This window comes from Scyliorhinus canicula, chromosome 15 (assembly GCF_902713615.1).
Source record: "Scyliorhinus canicula chromosome 15, sScyCan1.1, whole genome shotgun sequence".
NCBI classification, from domain to species: Eukaryota; Metazoa; Chordata; class Chondrichthyes; order Carcharhiniformes; family Scyliorhinidae; genus Scyliorhinus; species Scyliorhinus canicula.
Genome location: NC_052160.1, coordinates 119,386,892 through 119,413,311, shown reverse-complemented (window position 1 = coordinate 119,413,311; position 26,420 = coordinate 119,386,892). Strand labels below are relative to the sequence as shown.

Below are 26,420 nucleotides of genomic sequence, written 5' to 3'. Positions count from 1 at the left end.
GCTTATGTAAATATGTTAATCTGGATCTTACCCAGTGAGGGAGAGATCCAGATTGCAACGTCTCACGAGATCGAACGGTTTCCGAAGTGTCGCAAATCTCGGGAGATTTAACGGCATTGTCGCGTCACTGAGTCAGGTGCGATGAGGCCGTTCAATCATGCCCTGTGTGTACAGATTTGTTATTAATTTACTGGATGTGGGCATCGCTGGCTAGGCCATTATTTATTGCACATCCTTAATTCCCTTTGAGAAGGCGGTGGTGAGTGCTTTCCTGATCCTCTGTAGTTCTTGTGGTGTAGGTACACCCACACTGCTGTGAGAGACGATGTTCCAGAATTTTGACCCAGTGACAGTAAAAGAACAGCCAATATATTTTGAAGTCAGGATGGTGAGTGACTTGGAGGGGAACTTCCACGTGCTGGCGTTCCCACATGTCTGCTGCCCTTGTCTTTCTAGATAGCAAGAGCCGTGGGTTTGGAAGTCCAATTCAGTTATATTGTGGCAGTTTTAAGAAAAATAATTAGAGCCAAGAAATGTTGCAGTGAAAAGAAGTATGAGTTCAGGAACAGAAAGATGCCAGGACATTGATCTTGAAGCTAGAAGTACAGATAGAAAGTGCCGTAAAAAGAAAAATGGGGTCCAGATCGAAAGGGAAAATGCTGGAAAATCTCAGCAAGTCTGGCAACATCTGTAGGGAGAGAAAAGAGCTAACGTTTTGAGTCCGATGACTCTTTGTCAAAGCTTGGGATCCAGATATTATATTCAGTTCTTAGAGTCAGTATTAGGGCAGAAGTTTGGCAAGCACTAATCATTTTAGGATCCAACTGGTGAAATATTTATTCAAACTGAAAACCAGAGGCAGCCTTGTCATTACTACACTTTGATTGAGAGAGACAATTGCTGAAACAAATGCTTAAGACAACAAATATGTCAATATTTTGCTTATCATTTTACCCGATGATTATAATCAAGCACAATGGGGATGTAGGGAACAGTAATAACTGCTGGTTGGAAAATATGGGAGGGTAAAGTTGATCTCCACAAATAACGGAATATTGAATGTGTAAGCAACAAGTGAGTCAATAGCCATTCATTTTGCTCTGAAAGAAAGGCACACCGGGATCAGAGAGTAAACGGGGTGATTTCACACATCTAGGGCGAAATTCTCCGCAACGGCCGACGCCGGAGTGAAACCCGGAGTGTTTCACTCTGGCGTCGGAGGCTGCTCCTCGCCCCCTATTCTCCCCCCCCCGCCGGGAATGATGCGGCCGGCGACGCCTAATTGACGTCAGCCGCGCATGCGCAGGTTGGCCGGCTCCAACCCACGCATGTGCGGTTGCCGTCTTCCCCTCCGCTGCCCCGCAAGATATGGCGGCTTGATCTTGCGGGGCGGCGGAGGGGAAAGAGTGCTTCTCTTAGAGACGCCGGCCTGACGATCGCTGGGCACCGATCGCGGGCCAGTCCCCTCACGAGCACACCTGTGGTGCTCGATCTTCTCTCCGCCCCCCACAGGCGCCACACTTACCTGTCGCGTGATGTTCACGCCGGCAGCGACCAGGTGTGGTTGACGCCGGCGTGAACAGGTCAGGATTGTTAGGCCGCACGGCCTATCCGGGCCGGAGAATTGCCGGTTGCCGTGAAAAACGGTGACAGGCGATTCTCCGAGCGGCGTGTCGCAAAACGGGACACACTATTTTGGGGGGGGGGGTGGGAGAATCGCGGGGGGTGCCAGAGCGGCTCTCCCGCAATTTTCCCACCCAGCCTGGGGAGCGGAGAATCGATCCCCCTAGTTCGTGGCTGTATTCACGAAGAGCATGTATCAGAAAATCAAGACTACAATGTTGTGGCCTTCGGTTCAATTCTTTCCCCCTAGGAGTATGAGATCACGGAATCACTAGAACATAATTACTGTTTACCAGCCGTAACAGAAAAGGAATACAAACTTAAAAATAGCTGTGATATAATTCAGTGTGAGTTCTTAATTTGCCTTTCTCTAGTTGCATAATAATATTGACAATGTGCCCCAATTTTCGTGGTAGTCATGTCTGCACCTTCTTCAGCCTTAAGACCATGCAGTTGCTGCAATAAATTCTTCCTTCATCCCTTCAATCCACTTGCACTTTCTTACACAATGGCACAGGTTCAAACATTAACAACAGCGCCGCACTTCTGATCAGTTCCTCACTGTGTAAACACTTGATCCGACAGAGGAGAGAAAGAACTCTTCTGGGAAGGATTATCAGCTCTCAACACCAGCCAAACACTGTTGCTGACGAGCTGTCAGGTGGTGTGACTAGGGTTTTTGTTGCCAGCAAGATATCCCAGGTGATCATTAAACAGAATCACTGTAAATAAATGGACCTTTCCCATGATCAAAATTAGACTTAGACCTTTGTTTTGATCTATGCAGTAAGTTTAACTTAAATTTGTAGTTAAGAATTGCTAAAATCAAACACAAAATAATATTATCTAAAGAAAAGGCAAGCTTGACAGAAACGGATTTGAAGTTATATTTGTAGTGTACGGGACTGGAACATGTAGGCTTAATGTGGGACTGAGTACAGTGCCACTCACAAAATGATGTAAGAATCAACAGCCGGGATTCTCCGAGCCCGCACCTGGTCAGTGAATCGCCTGGACGCAGGAAATTCCCGCCACGCTGCTCTGACACCGGGACGCGATTCTCCGGCGACCAGAGAATCGGCACCAATTGCACCCACGCGGTTGACGAGGTGCCCGTTAGGGACCACTGAAAGAGGCCCCCTTGACGATTCTCCACGGTCAACACGCACTTCCCGCCGAGTTCTGGTGAGTCCCGCCGCCGTGGTTCCAACCTGGTACAACCTGGCGGGAGCTCAGACCCGCGGCTGCAGTGGCCATCCTGGTGGGGGGGCGGTGGGGAGGTGGAGGTATTTGACTCCGGAGGGGGCCTCCACGGCGTCCAGGCCCGCGAACGGGGGCTACCGGTTGGCAGGCTCCCGCGATCTGGAGGGGGCCTACCTCATTCCGAATGGGCCTGCTGTAGGTCTCCACTATGTTGCTCGCGCCGGTGCGGAGACGGCCACCACGCGCATGCGCCAGCGTGGAGACAGCCACCAAGCGCATGTGCTGGCGCGGAGACAGCCATCGCGCGCATGCAGGGACCCGCGCTGGCTGCCTTTCAGTGCCGGAGCAGCACGCAGCACTCTGCCGCGTGCTGGCCCACTGAGGACTGGTGAATCGCTGGGACAGGAGGCCCTTTGACGCCGGCGTACACCACATCGGTGTTCACGCCGGTGTCAACTCTTGTCTGGGATTTTGGAGAATCCCGGCCAATATGTTTCCACACTCCGGGGCAGCCTAGACTTGGACAGAGCCGTGTGTGCCAGCAAACAAGATAGCTCCTAGCTTGCACCCTTTACTGTTGATTTGCAAATAGTTCCAGGGGTCAATAAAGACTTACATTTAACCTGTGTATGACTACTAAGACTTCTTCAGACCTACCAAACTGCAACCAACAACAAACAACAATATTTACCAGTAAATTCTCACATCTTTTCAACATGTAACTGTTATGATCCACAACTCATCAAGTGGGGGATAAGAATTGCGAGAATAGTCTGACTGAGTTCTACTTTTCCAAGCCTGAGGCTGAAATACAAATTTGGGTCACTTATGCTCAAATTTCTTGCTCAGGGTAACGATTCACTTTTCAAATTTACGTCAAAATTTGCTGAACTGAAAGCAATACCGTTTATTCATCAGCACATCTTTGTGAGGACATTTCCAAGGTGCTCTTTAAAAATGTATAAAATAAGAAAAAATTGTTAATTCTCATCTGTGTGCGTTATTGCTGTTCATATTATAGCCTTTGGCCATTTGCAGTCCCACTGCCTTTCCTCTGTGGCCCTCACTCATTAGCTGCTCTGGCTGTCATTCCGAGCCTGTCCTGCTGTGATATATTTGTGGAGCTGGGACTCGGAGCTGACCTCTCTTCTCTTTCTCTGCATCAAAAGAAGCTGGTTAGGAGGCATCATCCAGGGTTCCAAATACTAATTTGGGAACAGCGATTTACTTTCACATCTTTCAATTTACTATAGCGGATTTACTCCTTTACATTGGAGTGGCCAACTGCAGGTTGATTGGGTGATTATTTTAGTGAATGTCTCCATTTGGTTGGCAAGTGTGACCCTGAGCTTGTGGCCACTTGCCATGGTATTTCTCCATTCCACTTGCACTTTGATTTCTTTGCCCTCAGCCTCATACACTGTTCCAGTGAAGCTCAATGTAATCTCCAGGAACAACACCTTGCCTTTCAATTACACACCTTGCAACCTTCTGGATGCAACACCAAGCTCAACAATTTCAGATTGCAATTACGGTGGCATAGTGGTTAGCACTGCCAAGGATCTGGGTTCAATTCTCGCCTTGGGTGACTGTGTGGAGTTTGCACATTCTCCCTGTGTCTGCGTGAGTTTCTTCTGGGTGCTCCAATTTCAAAAAATGTGCATGTTAGGTGGATTGGCCTTGATAAAAAATTGCTCTTGAGTGTCCAATGATGTATAGTTTTTTAAAAATAAATTTAGAGTACCCAATTATTTTTTTTTCCAATTAAGGGGCAATTTAGCTTGGCCAATCCACCTAACCTGCACACCTTTGGGTTGTGGGGGTGAAACCCACGCAGGCATGGGGAGAATGTGCAAACTCCACGCGGACAGTGACCCAGGGCCGGGATTTGAACCGGGGTCCTCAGCACTGCAGTCCCAGTGCTATCCACTGCACCACATGCCGCCCTAAATGATGTATAGGTTAAGTGGGGTTATGGGGATAGGGCAGGGATTGGGCCTAGGTAGGCTGCTATTTCAGAGGGCCAGTGCAGACTCGATGGGCCAAATGGCCTCCCGGTTATTTTCAGGCAGTAGGTACTGGCAATGGTGCTATGGTTTCCATTTCTGCAGCTCAATGGAACTCATCTTTGGTCTCTTTTATTGCCCATTGCTGCTCTTTTTTGCCTTGAACCACCATCCCTTTTATCATTTAATCATTCATGTCTTCCACTCTACTACATACTTCCGGTTCTATTCATCCTCCCCTCCCCATTTCCCTGCTCCCATCCTTCCTTTAAACCTGTTCTATCACTGAGTTTTCCCAATTCTGAAGGAAGGTCATTGATTTGGATTCTCACTTGTCTGTCAGATCCATGGACTATTTCTCAGCATTTTATTCTTTATTTCACACAGCCAGCATCCATATTAGTTTGCTTTTCAAGGAAACGCTGCTATCACTGTGCTGTTGGCGTCCCGTCACTCCGCATCACAAACCAGCCAACTGAGCTAACCGACCCCCAAGTAACAGGACTCCATTAAAATGTAATGATCAGTGCCAACAAAGGGTTTTTCCTACTTTTCTTGTGGAAAAATATCATTTCTCAAAAAACATAGGGGACTAATTTGATTGCTGGGGGCAGTGCCAAAAGGCAAGGCTTGAAGGAGGCTGGGTCTGAAGGGGGCAAAGGCATGAAGGGGGTGAGGTGTAAGGGGGGAGCATGAAGGGAGGGTTTTTGGTGACTTCATGGTGGGGTGCCATACACCTGGGGGGGACACGACTGGTACCGGTGGTTGGGGCCTGGGGCACCGATGGCAGTGGTGGAGGGGAAGCAGAAACCCAACCGCCGGAAGTGGTGGTGGGGGAGGGGTCTGTGCCTTTTACTGTCTCTTTGAGATCAGGGCACCCTTTAAAACCGATGTCCTAATCTCTGTGAAGTCAGGCTTGCCGATGTGTTTAGGCCCTGCCCCTCTCAGTGCTGATGCAAAACTCACCCCTGTTCAGAACAATTTCTATGTGTGGGTAGATTGCGATCCGGATCGCATCGACCCACCTGGCTGGAGACCCCACTTAGAACTTTTTGGGGAGAATTGCACCCTATATATAAAAAGAGTCAGTGGTCCCAAGACCACCCCACTGGGGGCACCATTGAACACTTCCCTTAAATCTGAAAAAAAACAATAATTTTCTGAGTTCTGTCCCTTCGCAGTTTTCCACCCAGACTGCCGGTTTCCCCTTTAGTTCCATAGGCTCCAGATTTGCCAACTAGCCTATATCCATAACATCATCTACTGTATCCTGTCCAAAGGTGTGCAGATTCGGTGAATTGGCCATGCTGGATTGCACCTTAGTGTCTAAAGATTAGGGGGTTACGGCGATAGGGCAGCGAAGTGGGCCGAGGTTGGGGTATTCTATTGGAAAGTCGGTGCAGACTCGATAGGCCGAATGGCCTTCTTCTGCATCGTAGGGAATCTATGATTCTATGATAATCAAACTCTGGATCTCACCAAGTGAATAACCACAGCCCTCATCAACTCCTGGTGCCGTAAGTGACTTCGAGCAAGGCATTATGGCCTTTAACAAGAAGTTAGAGAGTAATACTAGTTCATGTGTACTCTGTTCTAATGATTTATCTTCATTAAATCTGTATGAGGCCCTTCTCATCTTTCCCCCTACAGGCCACTGTACCCACTCACTGTGTCATAGGAACAGGACACTAGTTGCTTGACTGTAACAGCAACCTGGTACCATGAAGAGAATCACAATCATTTTTAAATACACAGATTCATGGAAGACCTACTGGAGACTGATTTTTATTATAGAAGTGGCAGTTTAAAAAAATAAAATTGGTGGGGGTAAAGTCATAGATCAATTCAGATGAGGACCAGGGAGAAGTCCTCAGGGTAGCATGGTGGTTAGCATAAATGCTTCACAGCTCCAGGGTCCCAGGTTCGATTCCCGGCTGGGTCACTGTCTGTGTGGAGTCTGCACGTCCTCCCCCTGTGTGTGTGTGTTTCCTCCGGGTGCTCCGGTTTCCTCCCACAGTCCAAAGATGTGCGGGTTAGGTGGATTGGCCATGCTAAATTGCCCGTAGTGTCCTAATAAAAGTAGGGTTAAGGGGGAGGTTGTTGGGTTACGGGTATAGGGTGGATACGTGGGTTTGAGGAGGGTGATCATGGCTCGGCACAACATTGAGGGCCGAAGGGCCTGTTCTGTGCTGTACTGTTCTATGTTCTATGTTCTAAGTATAGAATGACAGTTACAATTTCTAACTAAGGAAGTTTGGGAGAAATAAAGATTTTACGCTCAATCTTTTTCCATTTTAAAGTGATTCATCGCTTGAATATGGCTGATTCGACTCAACCAAGTTATCTTTGCTGCATGAAAGCTACACCCCAAGCTTGAAACGTGAGAGGATACAAATGTTATTAATGTATAGGGTTTCCAACATTTACGCAATTGAAGACTCTTTTGTTCCACCTTCTGTTCCTCCCTGCATTCTCCTGAAGGTTTTTTTTCTAACTGGCAAATAGCCCATGGGCAATGATAGCCCTCTGTTACATGATTGACTTGGTGATACTTAAAATATATATAATTTTTATGTTTTAGTGTCACCAAGCTAACCAGATTTGAGATGCATTGCAGATAAGCCCAATCATCTCTCATCTATCATCCATATATGTTCGAACTTGGATCACTGGATAATGATAATCTTTTCCAGTGAAACATAGGAGCAGGAGTAGGCCATTCAGCCCCTCAAGCTGCTTCACCATTCAACGAGATCATGGCTGATCATCGGAACGCCATTTTCCACGCTCTCTCCATATTGAGGCTGCAAAATTCTTCTCTCGCTGATTAAAATCAGCTAATTTAGCATTGCAAGTCACCAGACATGGAATCACAACCAAATGTGTTGCCACTGTAACTGGGTATTTATTTACCAGGAATGAAGTGAAGTGGGAACAAGTAGAAAATAGTTTGCGTCTTTTCCACTTCTGTGGGCAAGAAAATATTTACCTAATTAACTGCAGGGAACCCTCATGTAACAACCATTTTGAAAAGACTCTAATGTGACTTATTATTTTCAACTACTATCAGTCCCAATAACATTAATAATTCAATCAGCTAATCACAAGTGTTACCAAGGGGCATACACTTAATAATAATAATAATCGCTTATTGTCACAAGTAGGCTTCAATGAAGTTACTGTGAAAAACCCCTAGTTGCCACATTCCAGCGCCTGTTCGGGGAGGCTGGTAAGTAATTGAACCAGGCTGCTGCCTTGTTCTGCATTACAAGCCAGCTGTTTAGCTCACTGTGCTAAGCCAGCCCCTTCAATCAATCGTTCAATCAATTCACTCCGTTTAATTTTTATTCTGCACTTGGAAATTCATTATGTGTACGTTGCTTGTTCACCAAAGATCACACAGAACTGAATATTTAACAATGAAAAAGGTAATGACATCATAAAAATTTGAAGAAAGTAAACTAAAACGATGAGTAATCTAAAACCCCACGTTGCCACAGTGCAGCACCATCTTGCAAATGTTCTTTGACGTGGCAGTGGAATTAGAGGTCGTAACTGTACAGTGTAAGAGCTTTCAATCTGGCAACAAACAGAGGCTAACAGACTTAGGAGGAATGAGGTCAAGGTCTCCATGATCTGGTATTTTGCCCAGATGACAGCCGTTTTTCAGGAGCTGACAGCTGAAATAATTGTTTTTAAAAGTACCTGAGATGATTTAACTTTGGTTAACTTGAGATGATTTTAGTACAAAGAACAAAGAAAAGTACAGCACAGGAACAGGCCCTTCGGCCCTCCAAGCCTGTGCCGACCATGCTGCCCATCTAAACTAAAATCTTCTGCACTTCCTGGGGTCTGTATCCCTCTATTCCCATCCTATTCATGTATTTGTCAAGATGCCCCTTAAATGTCACTATCGTCCTTGCTTCCACCACCTCCTCCTGCACCGAGTTCCAGGCACCCACTACCCTCTGTGTAAAAAAAACTTGCCTCGTACATCTCCTCTATACCTTGCCCCTCGCACCTTAAACCTATGCCCCCTATAATTGACCTCTCTACCCTGGGAAAAAGCCTCTGACTATTCACTCTGTCTATGCCCCTCATAATTTTGTATATCTCTATCAGGTAGCCCCTCAACCTCCGTCGTTCCAGTGAGAACAAACCGAGTTTATTCAACCTCTTCTCATAGCTAATGCCCTCCATACCAGGCAGCATCCTGGTAAATCCCTACTGCACCCTCTCTAAAGCCCCCACATGCTTCTGGTAGCGTGGTGACCAGAATTGAAAACTATACTCCAAGTGTGGCCTAACTAAGGTTCTATACAGCTGCAACATGACTTGCCAATTTTTATACTCAATGCCCCAGCCAATGAAGGCTAGCATGCCGTATGCCTTCTTTACTACCTTCTCCACCTGTGTTGCACCTTTCAGTGACCTGTGGACCTGTACACCTAGACTGTCAATACACTTGAGGATTCTACCATTCACTGTATATTCCCTACCTGCATTAGACCTTCCAAAATGCATTACCTCACATTTGTCTGGATTAAACTCCATCTGCCATCTCTCCGCCCAAGTCTCCAAACGATCTAAATCCTGCTGTATCCTCTGATAGTCCACATCGCTATCCGCAATTCCACCAAACTTTGTGTCGTCTGCAAACTTGCTAATCAGACCAGTTACATTTTCCTCCAAATCATTTGTATATACTACGAACAGCAAAGGTCCCAGCACTGATCCCTGTGAAACACCACTAGTCACAGCCCTCCAATCAGAAAAGCACCCTTCCATTGCTACTTTCTGCCTTCTATGACTTAGCCAGTTCAGTATCCATCTTGCCAGCTCTCCCCTGATCCTGTGTGACTTCACCTTTTGTACCAGTCTGCCATGAGGGACTTTGTCAAAGGCCTTACTGAAGTCCATATAGACAACATCCACTGCCCTACCTGCATCAATCATCTTTGTGACCTCCTCGAAAAACTCTATCAAGTTAGTGAGACACGACCTCCCCTTCACAAAACTGTGCTGCCTCTCGCTAATAAGTCCATTTGCTTCCAAATTGGAGTAGATCCTGTCTCTAAGAATTCTCTCCAGTAATTTCCCTACCCCTGATGTAAGTCTCACCGGCCTGTAATTCCCTGGATTATCCTTACTACCTTTCTTAAACAAAGGAACAACATTGGCTATTCTCCAGTCCTCTGGGACATCACCTGAAGATAGTGAGGATCCAAAGATTTCTGTCAAGGCCTCAGCAATTTCCTCTCTAGCATCCTTCAGCAATCTGGGATAGATCCCATCAGGCCCTGGGGACTTACCTACCTTAATATTTTTCAAAACGCCCAACACGTCGTCTTTTTGGATTTCAATGTAGAGGTTGTCTTGTTGGTGCTTTCCATTAAAATGGGTTTCCTGATCTAAGATCAACAGTCGTCCGGGTCAGACAGCAGAGGGAAGGTGTTTGCACTTAACCTGTGGCCTCCATCTCATCCCTGGGCTGGAGTCTTGAGACAGCCGTGGAGCCACTGCCCCACACCAGTGATGGGCACTTGTTCCTTCTCTCAGAGGCCCAACCTCAGCTCCGACATCACCACCTGCCCCTCAGCCACAGGGCAGCAAAATGAACTGTCCAGGCTGCTTGAACAGTTACACAACCTCTGCTGTGTCTTTGCTCGCCTCCATCAGTCCACCTCACCTTGACCTGTCCTGATCTGCAAAGGGGTGGGGGTAGAATGGATGGGCCTACTTCCACCAGAATTGTTACTAAATTACTCCCATCTCACAGCACTCCCTCAAACACATAACATGTCCCCAGATCAGATCTAGCAGCTTATATTAATTTGGTTAACCTTGAACTTGACCAATTTTAAAAATACAGTGAAAAGACAAAATTTCTAATTGGATCCAACAAAAAAAAAGAGAAATAATTGATGTGGACATATTCAAGAAAATGAACTGTGTTGAGGAGAGCCAGAGAGGCAGAACTGGAATTTAAAGTCAAAAAAGTTTGAAAGAAGAAATTAATGGGTGAGATATTCCGGCTGTTCATGCCGGCGGGATCGCCCAGTCCCGCCAATGGAGCACCCCTGCCCCAGCTTTCCCGGTGGCAAGGGATGGATTCAATGGGAAATCCCATTGACAGCTGTGGGACAAGAAGCCTGACATCGGTGGTGGGGAAAATGCTGGAGTCAATTATGGATGAAATAACTGAGCGTTTGGAAAGCGGGGACAGGATTGGCCCAAGTCAGCATGGATTCACAAAAGGGAAATCATGCTTGAGAAATCTTCTGGAAATTTTTGAGGATGTGACCAGTAAAGTGGATAAGGGTGAACCAGTGGATGTTGTGTATCTGGACTTTCAAAAAGCTCCTGATAAGGTCGCACACAAGAGATTAGTGAGCTAAATTAAAGCTCATGATATTGGGGGTAATGTATTGACGTCGATAGAGAACAGGTTGGCAGACAGGTTGGCAGGGGGAATAAACATGTCCTTTTCAGAGTGGCAGGTGGTGACTAGTGGGGTACCACAGGTTCAGTGCTGGGACCCCAGCTGTTCACAATATACATTCAGGATTTGGACAAAGGAATTGCATGCAATATCTCCAAATGTGCAATGACACTAAGCTGGGCACAGTAAGAAGTCTTACAACACCAGGTTAAAAGTCCAACAGGTTTGTTTCAAATCACTAGCTTTCGGAGCACTGCTCCTTCCTCAGGTGAATGAAAGGGAAATCATGCTTGAGAAATCTTCTGGAATTTTTTGAGGATGTGAGCAGAGGATGTGCGAACATTCAAAGCATTGTCTTGCATCTTTGGCTTTGCTATATGTATGTTTCTGGAACATATTTCTTCATTCCCCTGAGGAAGGAGCAGTGCTCTGAAAGCTAGTGATTTGAAACAAACCTGTGGGACTTTAACCTGGTGTTGTAACACTTCTTGTGCTCACCCCAGTTCAACGCCAACAACTACACATCATGACTAAGCTGGGTGGCAGTGTGTGCTGTAAGGAGGATGCAAAGAGGCTTCAGAGTGACTTGGACAGGCTGGCTGAGTGGGCAAATACTTGGCAAATGCAATATAATGTGGGTCAATGTGAGGTTATCCACTTTGGTGGCAAAAACAGGAAGGCAGATTAATGGTGGCAGTCTAGGAAAAGGGGAAGTGCAACGAGACCTGGGCGTCATGGTGGAACAGTCGTTGAAGATTGGCATGCAGGTACAGCAGGCGGCGAGGAAAGCTAATAGCATGCTGGCCTTCATATCGAAAGGATGTGAGTATAGGAGTAGGGATGTCTTGCTGCAATTAAACAGGGCCTTGAGTGAGGCCACACCTTGAGTATTGTGTGCAATTTTGGTCTCTAAGTTTGAGGAAGGACATTCCTGCTATTGAGGGTGTCCAGCGAAGGTTCACCTGACTAATTCCTGGGATGGCAGAACTGACATATGAAGAAAGACTGGATTGACTAGGCTTATACTCACTGGAGCTGAGGAGAATGAGAGGGGATCTCACAGACACATATAAAATCCTGATGGAACTGGACAGGCTAGATGCAGGAAGAATGTTCCCGATGTTGCGGATGTCCAGAACCACGAGTCACAGGTTAAGAATAAAGGGTAAACCATTCAGGACAGAAATGAGGCAGAACTTCTCTTGAGAGTTGAGAAATCGTGGAATTTGCTTCCACAGAAAGCTGTGGGGGCCAGTTCGTTGTATATCTGAGGGAGCTGGACGTGGTCCTTGCGGCTAAAGGAATCAAGGGTATGGAGAGAAAGTGGGAGTGGGATACTGAATTTGCATGATCAGCCATGATCTTATTGAATGGTGCAGGCTAGAAGGGCCAAATGGCCTACTCCTGCACCTATTTCTATGTTTCTAAGATCCCGCCATCCACTACCCCCCCCCCCCCCCCCCCCCAGCCCTGCAACTCTCCAAGATCTCTTTGCTCTTCCAATTCTGGGGCGAAATTCTATGATCCCCGCAGGCACTCTTTTTCTTCCGCCGCCGCCACAGCCTCCACCATGGCAGAGGCGGCAGAAAATCCCCCAGCATGCATGCGCCGGTGGTGACGTCAGCGGCAGCTGACGCACCGGCGCAGGCGCGAACCGGCGAAGGCCTTTCGGCCAGCCCCAGCGTCAAAGGCCTTGGGGGCCGGTTTTGGCGCCAGTCGGCGTGGTGTCAACCACTCCGGCGCAGGCCTAGCCCCTCAATGTGAGGGCTTGGCCCCTAAAGGTGCGGAGAATTCCGCACCTTTAGGAAGGCCCAACGCTGGAGTGGTTGGCGCCACTCCGCTACACCAGGACCCCCCGCCCCGCCGGGGTAGGGGAGAATCCCGGCCCTGGTCTCTTTTGCATCCTTCACTTTCCTTATTCCACCCTTCAGATGACAGGCCCTTCAGATGCCTGTGTCCGAAACGGATGGATTTTCTCCCTCAACTCCTCTGTCCCTCTGCCGCTTGCTCTCTCTCACCCTCTAGGATGCTCCTTAAAACCTACCTTTGGTTACCATAAATCCCCCTTATATGGCTTGGTATGACATTTTGTTTGATGACACACCTGTGGTAAATGTCCTTTATAACTGTATGTTTTTGTTGTGCCATTAGAGCTCATCATTTCCATTTCATGTCAATTATCTTGAGACAAAGGTTTAAATATGCGATTAAGTTCTGTTTCTTTATCGAATTTCATGACTGCTCATTATTTAACTGATAGACGTCTTTGAAGTAATTTCACCCACTATCTGGGAATTAATTAATTAAAAGCTTTGCGGAACAGAAAACCTGGTCAATTATACAAAGCATGGAAGAAGGCACTGAAATCCAATATAATTTAATTCTGTGACAAGGCAATTGGCTTAAATCAAAATTGTCCATTTAATATTCCCTCGTCGTCCAGCTCTTGCCAGCAGATTTGAGCTTAAGTTTCATGTTCTTCCTGAAGATTTATTCAACATTCCTCTCTGCAATTAAAACATTCAATTTATTTTGATTTCTTTTTAGTTTTAGCTTCGTACTAGATTTTCAAGAGTTTAGATTGACATACCTGCCTTGGAGAGCCATTTTTACTAATAACATATGTGGTTACTTGACACAGCTGTGCATAGACGGGAGCACTGGATTTCAGCAGAGGAGTGAGATGATCCCACTTGGCTATTAATCCCTTTAATGGGGTTTTGCTGTGCTGAGTTCTACTCTTGTCCAACCCTCAACCTCCCTCCCCTTTTCAGAGCTGAGTAACCTTTACAACCTGCCTACAGTGCAAGGTGAGACCATATACGAGAGGGTGAACATCCTACAGTTAACCTTGGATTGCCTTGTTATTTCCCTGGTTCCGTAGGAGACTGCACACCACTATCGCAAGTAGCTATATAATCTGTTGTTATTTAACCACAAGTTTGTCATGGAGGGAGAGGCATACATTAATCTGAAAGGATGCAGCTTTTTACAGCTAAGAATGAGAATTGTGCTGTCTGCACTGGTATGTGGGGTGCTCCGCCCCGAACCCAGCAGCAATATTTTATTTTAATCTACTGAATGAATAACTTTTTTATCAGCCAATCTAATTCATTTGTGATGTTGATGTTAGTTTTCTTATGCTGGCTGTGATGTATATTTTAATGTCTATTCACAATATTTGGGGCAGCAGGGTAGCAAGGGGCAGCAGGGTAGCATGGTGGTTAGCATAAATGCTTCACAGCTCCAGGGTCCCAGGTTCGATTCCCGGCTGGGTCACTGTCTGTGTGGAGTCTGCACGTCCTCCCCCTGTGTGCGTGGGTTTCCTCCGGGTGCTCCGGTTTCCTCCCACAGTCCAAAGATGTGCGGGTTAGGTGGATTGGCCATGCTAAATTGCCCGTAGTGTCCTAATAAAAGTAAGGTTAAGGGGGGGGTTGTTGGGTTACAGGTATAGGGTGGATACGTGGGTTTGAGTAGGGTGATCATGGCTCGGCACAACATTGAGGGCCGAAGGGCCTGTTCTGTGCTGTACTGTTCTATGTTCTATGTTCTATGTAATATATGTGGCCTCTTGAAGGTCCCAAATTTTGAATACTCCACCATTGATGGCAGTACCTTCAGTCACCTGGGCCCTAAACTCAGGGAATTCCTTCTGTAAGCCTCTCAGCGTCTCTAACTCTCTTCCCTCTGTTAAGAAATCTCATAAAGTCTATCTCTTTGACCAAGCTGTTGGTCTCTTCTGCCTGATTATGTGTGGCCAGGTGTCCAATTTTGCTTTATAATGCTCCTGCAAAGTGCCTTAAGCATGTTCAATTATGTTAAAGGTTTCATATCAATAACATTTTGTGTTTTTACTTCCAACATTTTTATTAGTGACCATTGTTCTCACTTCATGCTTGTGGGCAGCATGGTAGCACAAGTGGCTAGCACTGTGGCTTCACAGCGCCAGGGTCCCAGGTTTTATTCCCCGCTGGGTCACTGTGCGGAGTCTGCACGTTCTCCCTGTGTCTGCGTGGGTTTCTTCCGGGTGCTCCAGTTTCCTCCCACAGTCCAAAGATGTGCAGGTTAGGTGGATCGGCTATGCTAAATTGTCCTTGGTGTCCAAAAAAAAGGAGGGGTTATTGGGTTACGGGGATAGGGTGGAAGTGAGGGCTTAAGTGAATCGGTACAAACTCAATGGGCCAAATGGCCTCCTTCTGCACTGTATGTTCTATGTTCTTCAAGGAAAGGGCAGCAGGAATGGTTAATCTTAGGAACTAATTTTATTTTCATGCCCCTTTCTATTATTCTTGATTCTTTGTTCTAAGGCCAGCAGCTCACCACTCCCAAGCTTCTAGCAGTCACATCTATGAGGTGTGAAACAGAGTTAATGTTTCATGTTCATTACTCTTCTTTCAAGCTGAAGAGAATAAAAATGTGATAGATTTATACTGTTTAAGAGGGGGTGGAGCAAAATAGACGGTCAGGATAGGTGGGAGTCAAGAGAGATTAAAAAAATTTAAAAAAAAATAATTTGTGAGAAGAGGCCCCCAGGTGGTTGGCCTCCAGGTAGGGTGGCACCCTGGCACAGGTGCTACCAGAGCACCTTGAATCTGCCAGGGTGCCAGGCTGACAGGTGGGGTGCAGAGGGCTCAATGACCCCCCCCACCTTATAGATGAGTTGCAGAATTGGGGGATTGCGTTGGGTAGTCAAGAGATCGGGATGCCATTTAAAAATGGCGGCATGATCGCTTCCTGCACGGAGGAGGTCAGGAAATTACGCTACTTGTGGCCTCTGACAAATCAGAATTCTGTTAGATAGCGGGGTTGTTCCCAGCACTACAAACGGACTGTACTTCATTTTAGCTAGATTGTGCCCTCTGTTTCTTTGCACAGAAGGGGTGTTAAGTCACCAGCCCCACTGGCGGCTTTCTCCACTGTATCATTAGCTTGATAGAAAAAAAAACTTCAAGGGGTGGGTCCCTCGGCACCACGTTGGCAGGGCGGAATCAGCAACTTAGCTTTTGAAAGATCCGGGCACCATTTGTAAAGGCTGCCCTGATACAAAAAAAAGCAAAAATAGAACACCTTCTCTCAGGCACTACAACCCCCTTCTCCCCCCCCCCCCCCACATTCATTTAACCCCCTCCCCCATACAACCCCCTAGAGCAACACCACCCTTGGCACTGCCCAGGGCAGTTGCGTGAGGGGGGGGCAGTGCCGGTGGGAGAAGGCATGACTCACTCCCCCTGAGTGATGCACTTACCTGAGCTCCTCTGGAGGGTTCCACCCACCAGGTGCATGCTGTGAGAGTGCAGTCGTAATTCATGTTGGTGTGAGAATGGGTAATATAATGTGAGGTAATTTAAGTTTATTCTAAAGAACTTCCCGATGGCGAACATCAGGAATCCCATTACGTTACTGGCGGGGACAATCGTGATGGGGCTTCCTGCTAACGCGTTTTGGACATCTCGTGAAAGATTTTGTGCTCACATTGCTATTCATACCCATTGCAAAATCTTGGCCAAATCTGTGTTAAGTTTGCTGGTTTTGGCCAAGGCAGTTCACAGAATCACAGAATTGTTTTTTTAATATAAATTTAGAGTACCTTATTATTTTTTTCCAATTAAGCAGCAATTTTAGTGGGGCAATTCCACCTAAACTGCAGATCTTTGGGTTGTGGGGCTGAAACCCACGCAGACACGGGGAGAATGTGCAAACTCCACACGGACAGTGAGCAGGGGCTGGGATCGAACCCGGGTCCTCAGCGACGTAGGCACACAGTGCTAACCACTGCACCGCCATGCCGCCCAGAATCACAGAATTGTTACAGCACAGAATCGGCCGTAACTCTGCACATTCTTCCTTTTCAGATAATAACCTACTTCCTTCTTGAATGCCTCACTCAAAGGTGCCTGCGCCACTCTCAGGCAATGCATTCCAGATCTTAACCACTCATTATATGCTGCACAAAAACCTGCTGCTCAATCTTTTCTTGTTTGAGTACTGCCTCAGAACCACCCCTTTCTCTCACTCTCTCTGTCTGTCTGTCTGTCTCTCTCTGTCTGTCTGTCTCTCTCTCTGTTTGTCTATCCCTCTCTCCCTCATGCTTGCTCCCTCTCCCTCTCTTGTGGTTAGGTGGGCCAAGAAACGTGCATGGCTGCGATGGCTTCCATGATTTAACATCCACTAACGTTTTAGGTTTAGAGATGAATGATTAGTACTTTATTATCAACATTCATGCCAAAAGTGATTCATCATCTTCAAAAATAGGAAGTGGGAGCAGATTGACGGGAGGTGGATGAGGTAACTAATTCAGCGCCTGCAAATGATGAAAAATGCTGCTGTGGCTAAAATAAGACGTTTCAGGATTTAACCAGAACAAAGTCAGGAAGTAGTGAACCTCTTAGCGGAAGCAAAGGCTTGGAAAATCTTGCAGATTTTTCAGAATGACAGAAACAAGAATGAAGCTGCAATTACATTCTGTCACTGATACACGGTGCAGGAGGAGATGGTATCTGTACAGCAGATGGATGTTTTAGATAGTAGCCATCAGTGAGCTTGGGAAGAACTCTGTGCCTCACACATTGAGCGAGGTTTATTTACTCAACATTTGAGCCTAACATATTTTGTGCAATGTTCAAAATAGGTGTCAACCTTCATAATAAATGGAATTGAATAATTCTCAGTTTTTTGTGTCCCTAACCTAAGAATTCTAAAGTTTAAGGAGCTGTCTTTCCCGTGTTTCTGATGCCCAAGATAACTAACCATGAACATTCCGAAACAAACCATGAAATCTCTGATTCCTTTCATCGTGGGGTTCATGATGGGTGGCACGGTAGCACAGTGGTTAGCACTGTTGCTTCACAGCTCCAGGGTCCCAGGTTCGATTCCCAGCTTGGATCACTGTCTGTGCCGAGTCTGCACATTCTCGCCGTGTCTGTGTGGGTTTCCTCCGGGTGCTCCGGTTTCCTCCCACAAGTCCCGAAAGACGTGTTGTTGGGTGAATTGGACAATCTGAATTCTCCCTTTGTTTACCCGAACAGGAGCCAAAATGTAGTGACTATGGGCTTTTCACAGTAACTTAATTGCAGTGTTAATATAAGCCTACTTATCATAGATTATCATAGAATTTACAGTGCAGAAGGAGGCCATTCGGCCCATCGAGTCTACACCGGCTCTTGGAAAGAGCACCCTACCCAAGGTCAACACCTCCACTCTATCCCCATAACCCAGTAACCCCACCCAACACTAAGGGCAATTTTGGACACTAAGGGCAATTTATCATGGCCAATCCACCTAATCTGCACATCTTTGGACTGTGGGAGGAAACCGGAGCACCCGGAGGAAACCCACGCACACACGGGGAGGATGTGCAGACTCCGCACAGACAGTGACCCAAGCCGGGAATCGAACTTGGGACCCTGGAGCTGTGAAGCAATTGTGTTATCCACAATGCTATCGTGCTGCCCGTATTATTATTATTATACAAAGATAGGACCCTCCTTGTCCTCATTTTCCACCCCAGTATCCTCTGTATTTAACGGATCATCCTCCACCATATCCACCAATTCACGGGTGATGCCACCACCCGACACAAGTTCCCTTCCCCTCTGCTTTCAGTATTCCGAAAGGATCCTTCCCTGGTCAACTCCTAATTGCCCCCAACATTCCCTCCCACATCCACAGCACCTTTCCACGTAAGCACAGTAAGTGTCCTTTTACATTCTCCCTCATCACAAGGACCCAAATACTCGTTCCAGGTGAACCAGTGATTGATGTACTTTCAAACTGGTATAGTGTACTCACTGCACACAATGCGGTCGGCCGTACACTGGAAAAACGAAAAACGGATTGAGTGACTGCTTTGCGGAACACCCCCATTCTTTCCGCACTTGTTACCCTGAGCTTCAGGTTGTCTGTCATTTTAATTCTCCACCTTCCTCTCAGGCTGACCTTGCTGAACATGGTCTCCTGCAAAGTTCCACTGAAGCTCGAGAAACCCGAGGAACAGCACATCATTTTTCGAATAGGCATTTTAAGGACTCCTACATTTGAGTTCATTATACCGGCTCTTAACCCCTGCCCCCATTTTAGACCTTAAGATTAGAAGACATAGGAGCATAAATAGGCCATTTGGCCCATCAAGTCTCATCTGCCATTCAATGAAATCATGATTGATCTGATTTGATAATCCTCAGCTCCACTTTCCTGCTTTAGCCCCCTAAACTTTGATTCCCTTACTGATTGAAAATCTGCCGATCTCAGCCTTGAATATGTTTAACGACCCAGCCTCTACAGCCTGCTGTGGTAAAGAATGCCATAGATTCACTACCCTCACGAGAGTAAATTCCTCCTCATCTTCGTTGTTAAGGGTCTGGACCAGAACCTCAATGTTGGTTAAGATCCTGGTCTAGATCCCAATTATTTGCATTTCATAAAACTGTGAGGAAATGTTACTGCACCACAAGAGCGATGATGTGTAGATGCCAGCGTTGGAGTGGGGTGGGCACAGTAAGAAGTCTTACAACACAAGGTTGATGTCCAACAGGTTTGTTTGGAATCTTCTTCATCAGGTGACTCACCTGATGGAGCTATGCTCCAAAGCTAGGGGGCGGGATTCTCTAATCCAGCGGAAGAGTGTCCACGCCATCGTAAACACCGTTGCGTTTGGAGCAGCATGGTGGCCTAGTGGTTAGCACAACCGCCTCACGGCGCTGAGGTCCCAGGTTCGATCCCGGCTCTGGGTCACTGTCCGTGTGGAGTTTGCACATTCTCCCCGTGTCTGCGTGGGTTTCGCCCCCACAACCCAAAAATGTGCAGAGTAGATGGATTGGCCACGCTAAATTGCCCCTTAATTGGAAAAAATAATTGGGTAATCTAAATTTATAAAAAAAAAACAAAAAAAAAAAAAACACCGTGGCGTTTTACGACGGCATGAAAGGGCCAAACCCACGACTAATTCTGGCCCTTTCAGGGGGCCAGCACAGCACTGGAGTGGTTAACGCCCCTCCAGCTGCTGATCATGTCGCGAACTGGGCGCCGCAGGATCCGCGCATGCGCAGTGGCTTCCTTCAACGCACCGGCCCCGACGCAACATGGTGCAGGACTACAGGGGCCAGCGCATAGGAAAGGAGGCCCACAACCAGAGAGGCTGGCTCGCCGATCGGTGGGCCCCGATCGCGGGCCAGGCCACATCGGACCCCCCTCCCTGGGGTTGGACTCCCCCTGTCCCTCTACAGGCCGCCCCCTGACCCTTCCACGCCGATGTCCCGCCAGCTGAGAGCAAGTGTGGACGGTGCCGGCGGGAGTCGTTGTTTTCACGACAGCCGCTCAGCACATCGCCGCGCCAACCACGCCGGTGCCAATGGGGCCGATTCTCCGCTCTGCCGAGAATCGCGTGCCGGCGTGGCGCTATTCGCGCCGGTCGCGGGGATTCTCCGGCCCGGCTCCGGGCTAAGAGAATCCCGCCCAGGGATTCTACACAGGAGCGATAACATTGACCAATAAGACAGCTTTTATGTCAAAGCAAACTTTCATTTGAACACAGCGTTAAGCACGTCCCAACAAGGAAATAGCTTTACAGTTAACAGTTAGAACATCTTAACTTGCTTCCTGAAACCTGCCCCTCCATTTCAATTAAGTACATCCATATATTTCAAATACTACTTATGTATCAAGTTAACAACCAGGCTTTACTTACATATCTTGGTGCAGAGTTTTGCAGAGAAACCTGTTTTAGGACCAAGCTGAAAATCTTCTGTTCAGCTTAGAGACCTGGAAGCAATGTTTTTTTATAGACAGACCTAATCCCTTCCATTAGCTATGCCAGCTGCACTCAACGCAACAGCATTCTTTTGTATCTTATTGCAAGATGTGCTTTAATTTTTTTAGCCAAGCTCAAACTGTTACAACATTATATTAGCTCTTATTCTGCAAACAGATAAAATGGTTTTTAATATCTATTTACAAATCACTTCCCTGCGAAACTCACTTTTAAGCATTTTAACAAGGGTTTTAATCATATTACCACAAAAATACAAAGTATAAAGTATAACTATTTCATCACACTGCCTTAAATGGGTGACTCCTTATTCTGAGATGTTGGGCGGGGTTCTCCGCTCCCGGGACTAAGTGCCCGCGCTGTCGTGAACGCCGTCGCGTTTCACGATGGCGCGAACAGAGCCCGGGCACGACCTTTGGGCCAGTACGGCGCTGGAGCGGTTCATGCCGCTCCAGCCTCCTTACGCGGCGCCAAATGGGCGCCGCGCCAACCCATGTATGCGCAGTTGGGGCAGCTCATTCCTGCGCATGCGCGGGGAACTTCTTACAGGCGCCGGCCCCTCACCAACATGGCGCCGGCCGTGGAATGAGGTAGGCCCGGGGGGGGGAGAGGCCGGCCCGCCGATCGGTGTCGGAGCGGCCGTTCAGCCCACTCGGGCCGGAGAATCGGGCCATTTGCGCGGAGCTGGTTTCGGTGAGGATGCTGCCTGTCCTGATGGGTGCTGGCAGCATTTTCAGGTTTCATTTCAGTTTTTCAGCATCCACAGTTGTTTTGTTGGGATTTAGCAGCATTGTGTAAAGACAGGCAGCACTGACAAAAGCTACTAGTGAAGTTAGCTTGAATTTTGGGATTTTTAGACTCGCTGAATTAAACTGTTTCCTTTTTCATTTTGTGCTTTGTTAGTCTTGTCTGTGTTGCAGGTCCATTTCCTGAGGTCCAGTCCAGCACTTACATCAGGAATAGCAGTGAACACATTTTACAGCTTCTTTCTCTGACTCCTGAGGCTAGATTGGCTCTTAGCACAAGAATTAACAGGAGTAGGCCATTTGGCCTCTGGTGCCTGCTCTGCAGTTAGATAAGATCATAGCTGATGTGATTGTGCTCTCAACTCCACTTTCCTAACTGCTCCCAACACACCCCCCTAACATGATCCTTGACTCCCTTGTCGATCAAAAACCTATCTGGCTCTGCCCTGAATAAATGAATGAGCCAGTCACCGCTGCTCACTAGGGAAGAGTATTCTGTAGACTAACGAGCTGATGGAAGGAAAACAATTTTCCTCATCTCAGTCTTAAATGGGTGACGCCTAAAGTTTAAGCTGTGTCGGTGCTCTGTCCCCGACAACCCAGGGGCTCCAATGGCCTCTGAACTCCTCGGCGGGGCCATCACATCTGGTTTCCGGTTTGGAGACCAGTACTAATTTTTTTTGCCGCCAGGCCTTGCCAGTGCGGCTGGTGAATACAGCGAGCCGGGAGACTGCAGCCTCAAATGGACCGCACATGTTTAATGACTCATTTAAATATGCTGCTCTGGATCTCGCCCAGCGAGGGCTGATCCAAAGTGCGTCGGGCATAGCTGATTGGGTGCATCGCACGCGGTTCAGTGCCCTGCGTGAACCCACTTTTTGGCCTCTCTTGCTATGCACCCGACGTAACGGGATCGGCGCCGGGCGCAACGCGGTGGGAAAACGGCACCCAATGTCTCTGGGCTTTTTCTTCTGTTAAATATTTTATCTGACATATCATTCCCAAACCTCTGTACCTCTAAATATTCATTGTATGGACTGCAATACTCTACACCTTCAGATATAGTATCCTGAAAGACAGGGATGCCTAATGTGAACAAGCAAGAAGCAACATAGCAGTAAATAAGCCAGTGGTGCGCTGTGTGTCTGATAGAGTACTACTCCAGGAAACAACAGCGACTCCATTTTACAAAACATTTATTAGCTGTGTCAAACATTTTGGCACATTCTGAGGACATGTAAGCAGCTATAATTACGAGTTATTTATTTCCAACAATGCAATACATAAAGAGTTTAAATAATTTATTTTTCAATTCCTTCGCAAAAAGGAAGCGATGTTCAGCATTATTAAGAAGAACCTGCTGGATTTGCCATCTGCAGTCGTGTTGGATTATGCCAGTGTACATGTTTGTTCAACTTCCCAATCATTTAATGAAAGGCCAATTCCTCTTTAATATTTTTATAACTTTTTTGCCTTATTTTCATAAATATGAATAAACAAAGTAACTAATTTTAAAAATCAGCTCAGCCTGAATTAATAATTAAAGTTGTCACTTAATCATCAGCGGGTGCACCATTTAGTTCACTATGTGGTAGGCAGTGCGATAAAGGTTACACCACATGGAGTCTATTTGGACACAGTATACAGTGCAGTAAAATTCCAAAGCAAACGCGGAAATCTAACATTGTGATATCTAGAAGAACATTCTGCTTTCGACTTTCTTTGGAATTAACTGTCTTTATTTTTCAGGTTTGCTACCAAGGAGAAGAATGGCTTGCTGTTATATAATGGGCGTTTTAATGAAAAGCATGACTTTATTGCCTTGGAGATTATTAATGAACAGATCCAGTTAACATTCTCTGCAGGTAATATATTATTAAAAGTCTTGGTGCGACTCAGGATTGCTGGCTTTGTGATTTGATTGAAGGGCTGGTGATGAGTTTTCCTGAGAGGAAAGATCCTTAAAGTTTCTTTCAATTGATCCTCAATCCAATTGAAAATCTGTACCTTCATTTGATACTTAACTGGCGATTTTTAACTGGCTTTTTAACCCTGACCACATTCCCCAATGTTCATAAATACCACCTCCCTGTTTAATAACAAATATTTTCCACCAGAGTTTCCAATCAACTGCCCCTCTATCTCCAAAACTTTTAAGGTATCATCCTGGATAAGGAACTTCTGTAGTTTTTGTACACAGTCATCTCCTTGGCTATGACTAATGTGGGTCCTTGGTTGATTCAACATTAGACGTTGCAAGAAAGGAGGTAGCGACCAATTTCTCTTATGTGAACTGAGGGAGCTGATCGAAGCTGGTCCTGTAGGGGAGCTCTTAACATGATGTCAGTTGAAACTCACTTGATATCCTGATGCCCTGGTAGAAGTATTTAAATTGCGTATTAACCATTTTCATTACAAAATGGTTGTTAGCTGAGGGTAATGCTGTTTCAGTTTCCATTCAGCTTGACATTTTATACTGGACAAATTCAATGATAGTGGAAGGCCGAGCATTTGCAAGGTTTATGGCCTGCAGTCATATGAATGCTATGAACAGAACTGCACATGTCGTGAATCCAAAGCTTATGCAAAAGGTGCCAAATCACAATACCAAACCTGGCTGGAACTGTACTTGATGGCAGTGTAAGATATATACAGGTTAACAAAAATGCTGAAAATGGGCACTGCTTAAATGAGGAGGCAGAGGTACTCTATTCAAACGGTCTACTATTGGCGAAACATCCTTTCAAAAGATGCCTTGGGAGAATTTGGCTGCGCTGTCCTGAATATATTTAGTTCATAAATTTGTCTTCAGCGGAGTTTGTTGGAGATAACTCTGTAATGTAAAGGAAGCATTGGCGCAGTAGACAAGACAATACAATTCCAAGCTCATGATACAATTTGATATTGCAATAGCTGGAGGAGATTTCGGCTTTTCACAGACTACAAACTGCTGTTGGTGATAATATCTGAGCACTCAACGCATTCGCATGGCATTATTCTGTCAACAATGGTAAAACGCATTTGTTTTGTTCCGGTGTTGGGTGTTTGTCCACTAATGCTGCCATCAGGAGACCCTAGGCTTATAGAATAGAGGCTGTACAGCGTATGAACTCTTTATGAATCCATCCCATCTTGAATGAAAATGAAAATTGCTTATTCTCACAAGTAGGCTTCAAATGAAGTTACTGTGAAAAGCCCCTAGTCGCCACATTACGGCGCCTGTTCGTGGAGGCTGGTATGGGAATTGAACCGTGCAGCTGGCATGCCTAGGTCTGCTTTAAAAGCCAGCTATTTAGCCCTGTGCTAAACCAGCCCCTACATCGTGCTGTGACATTACTGACTCTTGTAGCAGTTTACTTTACTTGAATTGCTGTTCTTCTTGACTGATCACAGAAAGACAGCGCCAGTGATTATGACAAAATTTGTGGTTTAGATGATCACGCATTCCTGCTGAAAGAAAATACACTGTGCGAGTGGGGCGGGGCGGGGGGGGGGGGGGAATGCAACATTCGACAGGCTAATGGATTTCTGGGGATCTCAGCTGAGCCTAATAAAGTATTTTTGACTGAGAACCCAGACATTCACTAGAGCACTAGAACACCTGAGCCCCAGAGAAAACTTTGCTTGATTGACACCTCTGATTCTCTGATCTCTGCCATCAATTTGACAATGTTTATTTACTCAACACTTAAGGGGTTTCAAGTGCCTGCAGTTTCAGCTACTTGAACTTTAAGTGATCTGGATAATTGACACTTTAAGTAGCAAAAGGGAGTTTATTTGAATGACTTTTTAAAAATGTATTTTTTTTTAAATATAGCCTACTGTCACTATCGGATTTATTAGTTCTACACAGTGGGTGGCCATGGAAATGCTTGGCATGGGGCATGATAGGCCATAGGGATTATTTGGGGGCAGAACTTGGCACAAAAGAATGAGAGACCATAGCAGTGGGTTGAGAGCCTTACTTTTGCATAAGGGGCCATAGAGTATTGGGTTGATACCTTGGCATGGAGGTGGGTGAGGAGGACATTTTAGAAGTTCCACGCATGCAAACTATGGTTCCTGACATCTCTGAGTGCTGTGAACCATGACTCTTTGAAAAGCTGGCCCGATTCCATGACAATCGTAAACGATTAGGACATGACTATCGCTGCAATGGTACCGGCTAGGTCAGGAGTATAGGGTGTGGGTTCATTACCCGCACCGACCAGAACTCTTTAAAAGCTCTGGTGAAAATTGGAAACCCCTGGAATAGGGTAAGGAATCCTGGGTTGCCATTTTTAAAGGACTCCTGAGTCATCCGAACTTTGTGAGAATTCAGGCCAGTGTTTCGGGTCAATGGCCTTTCATCAGAACTCATTTACTCTGTTTCTGTCTCCACAGATGCTCCCTGACCTGCTGAGTATTTTCCAGAATTTTCTGTTTCAGATTTGCAAAAGTGTTTTGCTTTTGTTTTTCCCACCCCAATACGTTAGTGACTAACAGTGTCTCCTGGTATATTACAAACCATGAGACCAGATGTTCAGATGCCCAATCTTCAGTTGGTTAGTGAATCTCCATTAAACAACTAGGTATTAATTGTAGGCACGACAATTGGGTTCAGGCACCTCTCTATTTACGAGAAAGCAAACAGTGAG

At 46.4% G+C, this 26,420-nt stretch overlaps 1 protein-coding gene across 4 annotated transcripts in view; it reads left to right on the top strand.

Annotated features, from left to right (window-relative positions):
• The window catches only part of celsr2 (cadherin, EGF LAG seven-pass G-type receptor 2), a 363,231-nt gene that overhangs the window by 185,518 nt on the left and 151,293 nt on the right, over nucleotides 1-26,420 (top strand). For all 4 annotated transcript variants that reach the window (XM_038819553.1, XM_038819551.1, XM_038819549.1 and 1 more), the window contains exon 4: nucleotides 23,533-23,648. In XM_038819553.1, coding sequence (XP_038675481.1) covers nucleotides 23,533-23,648 — 116 coding nt within the window. The remainder of the gene's footprint in view (nucleotides 1-23,532; nucleotides 23,649-26,420) is intronic.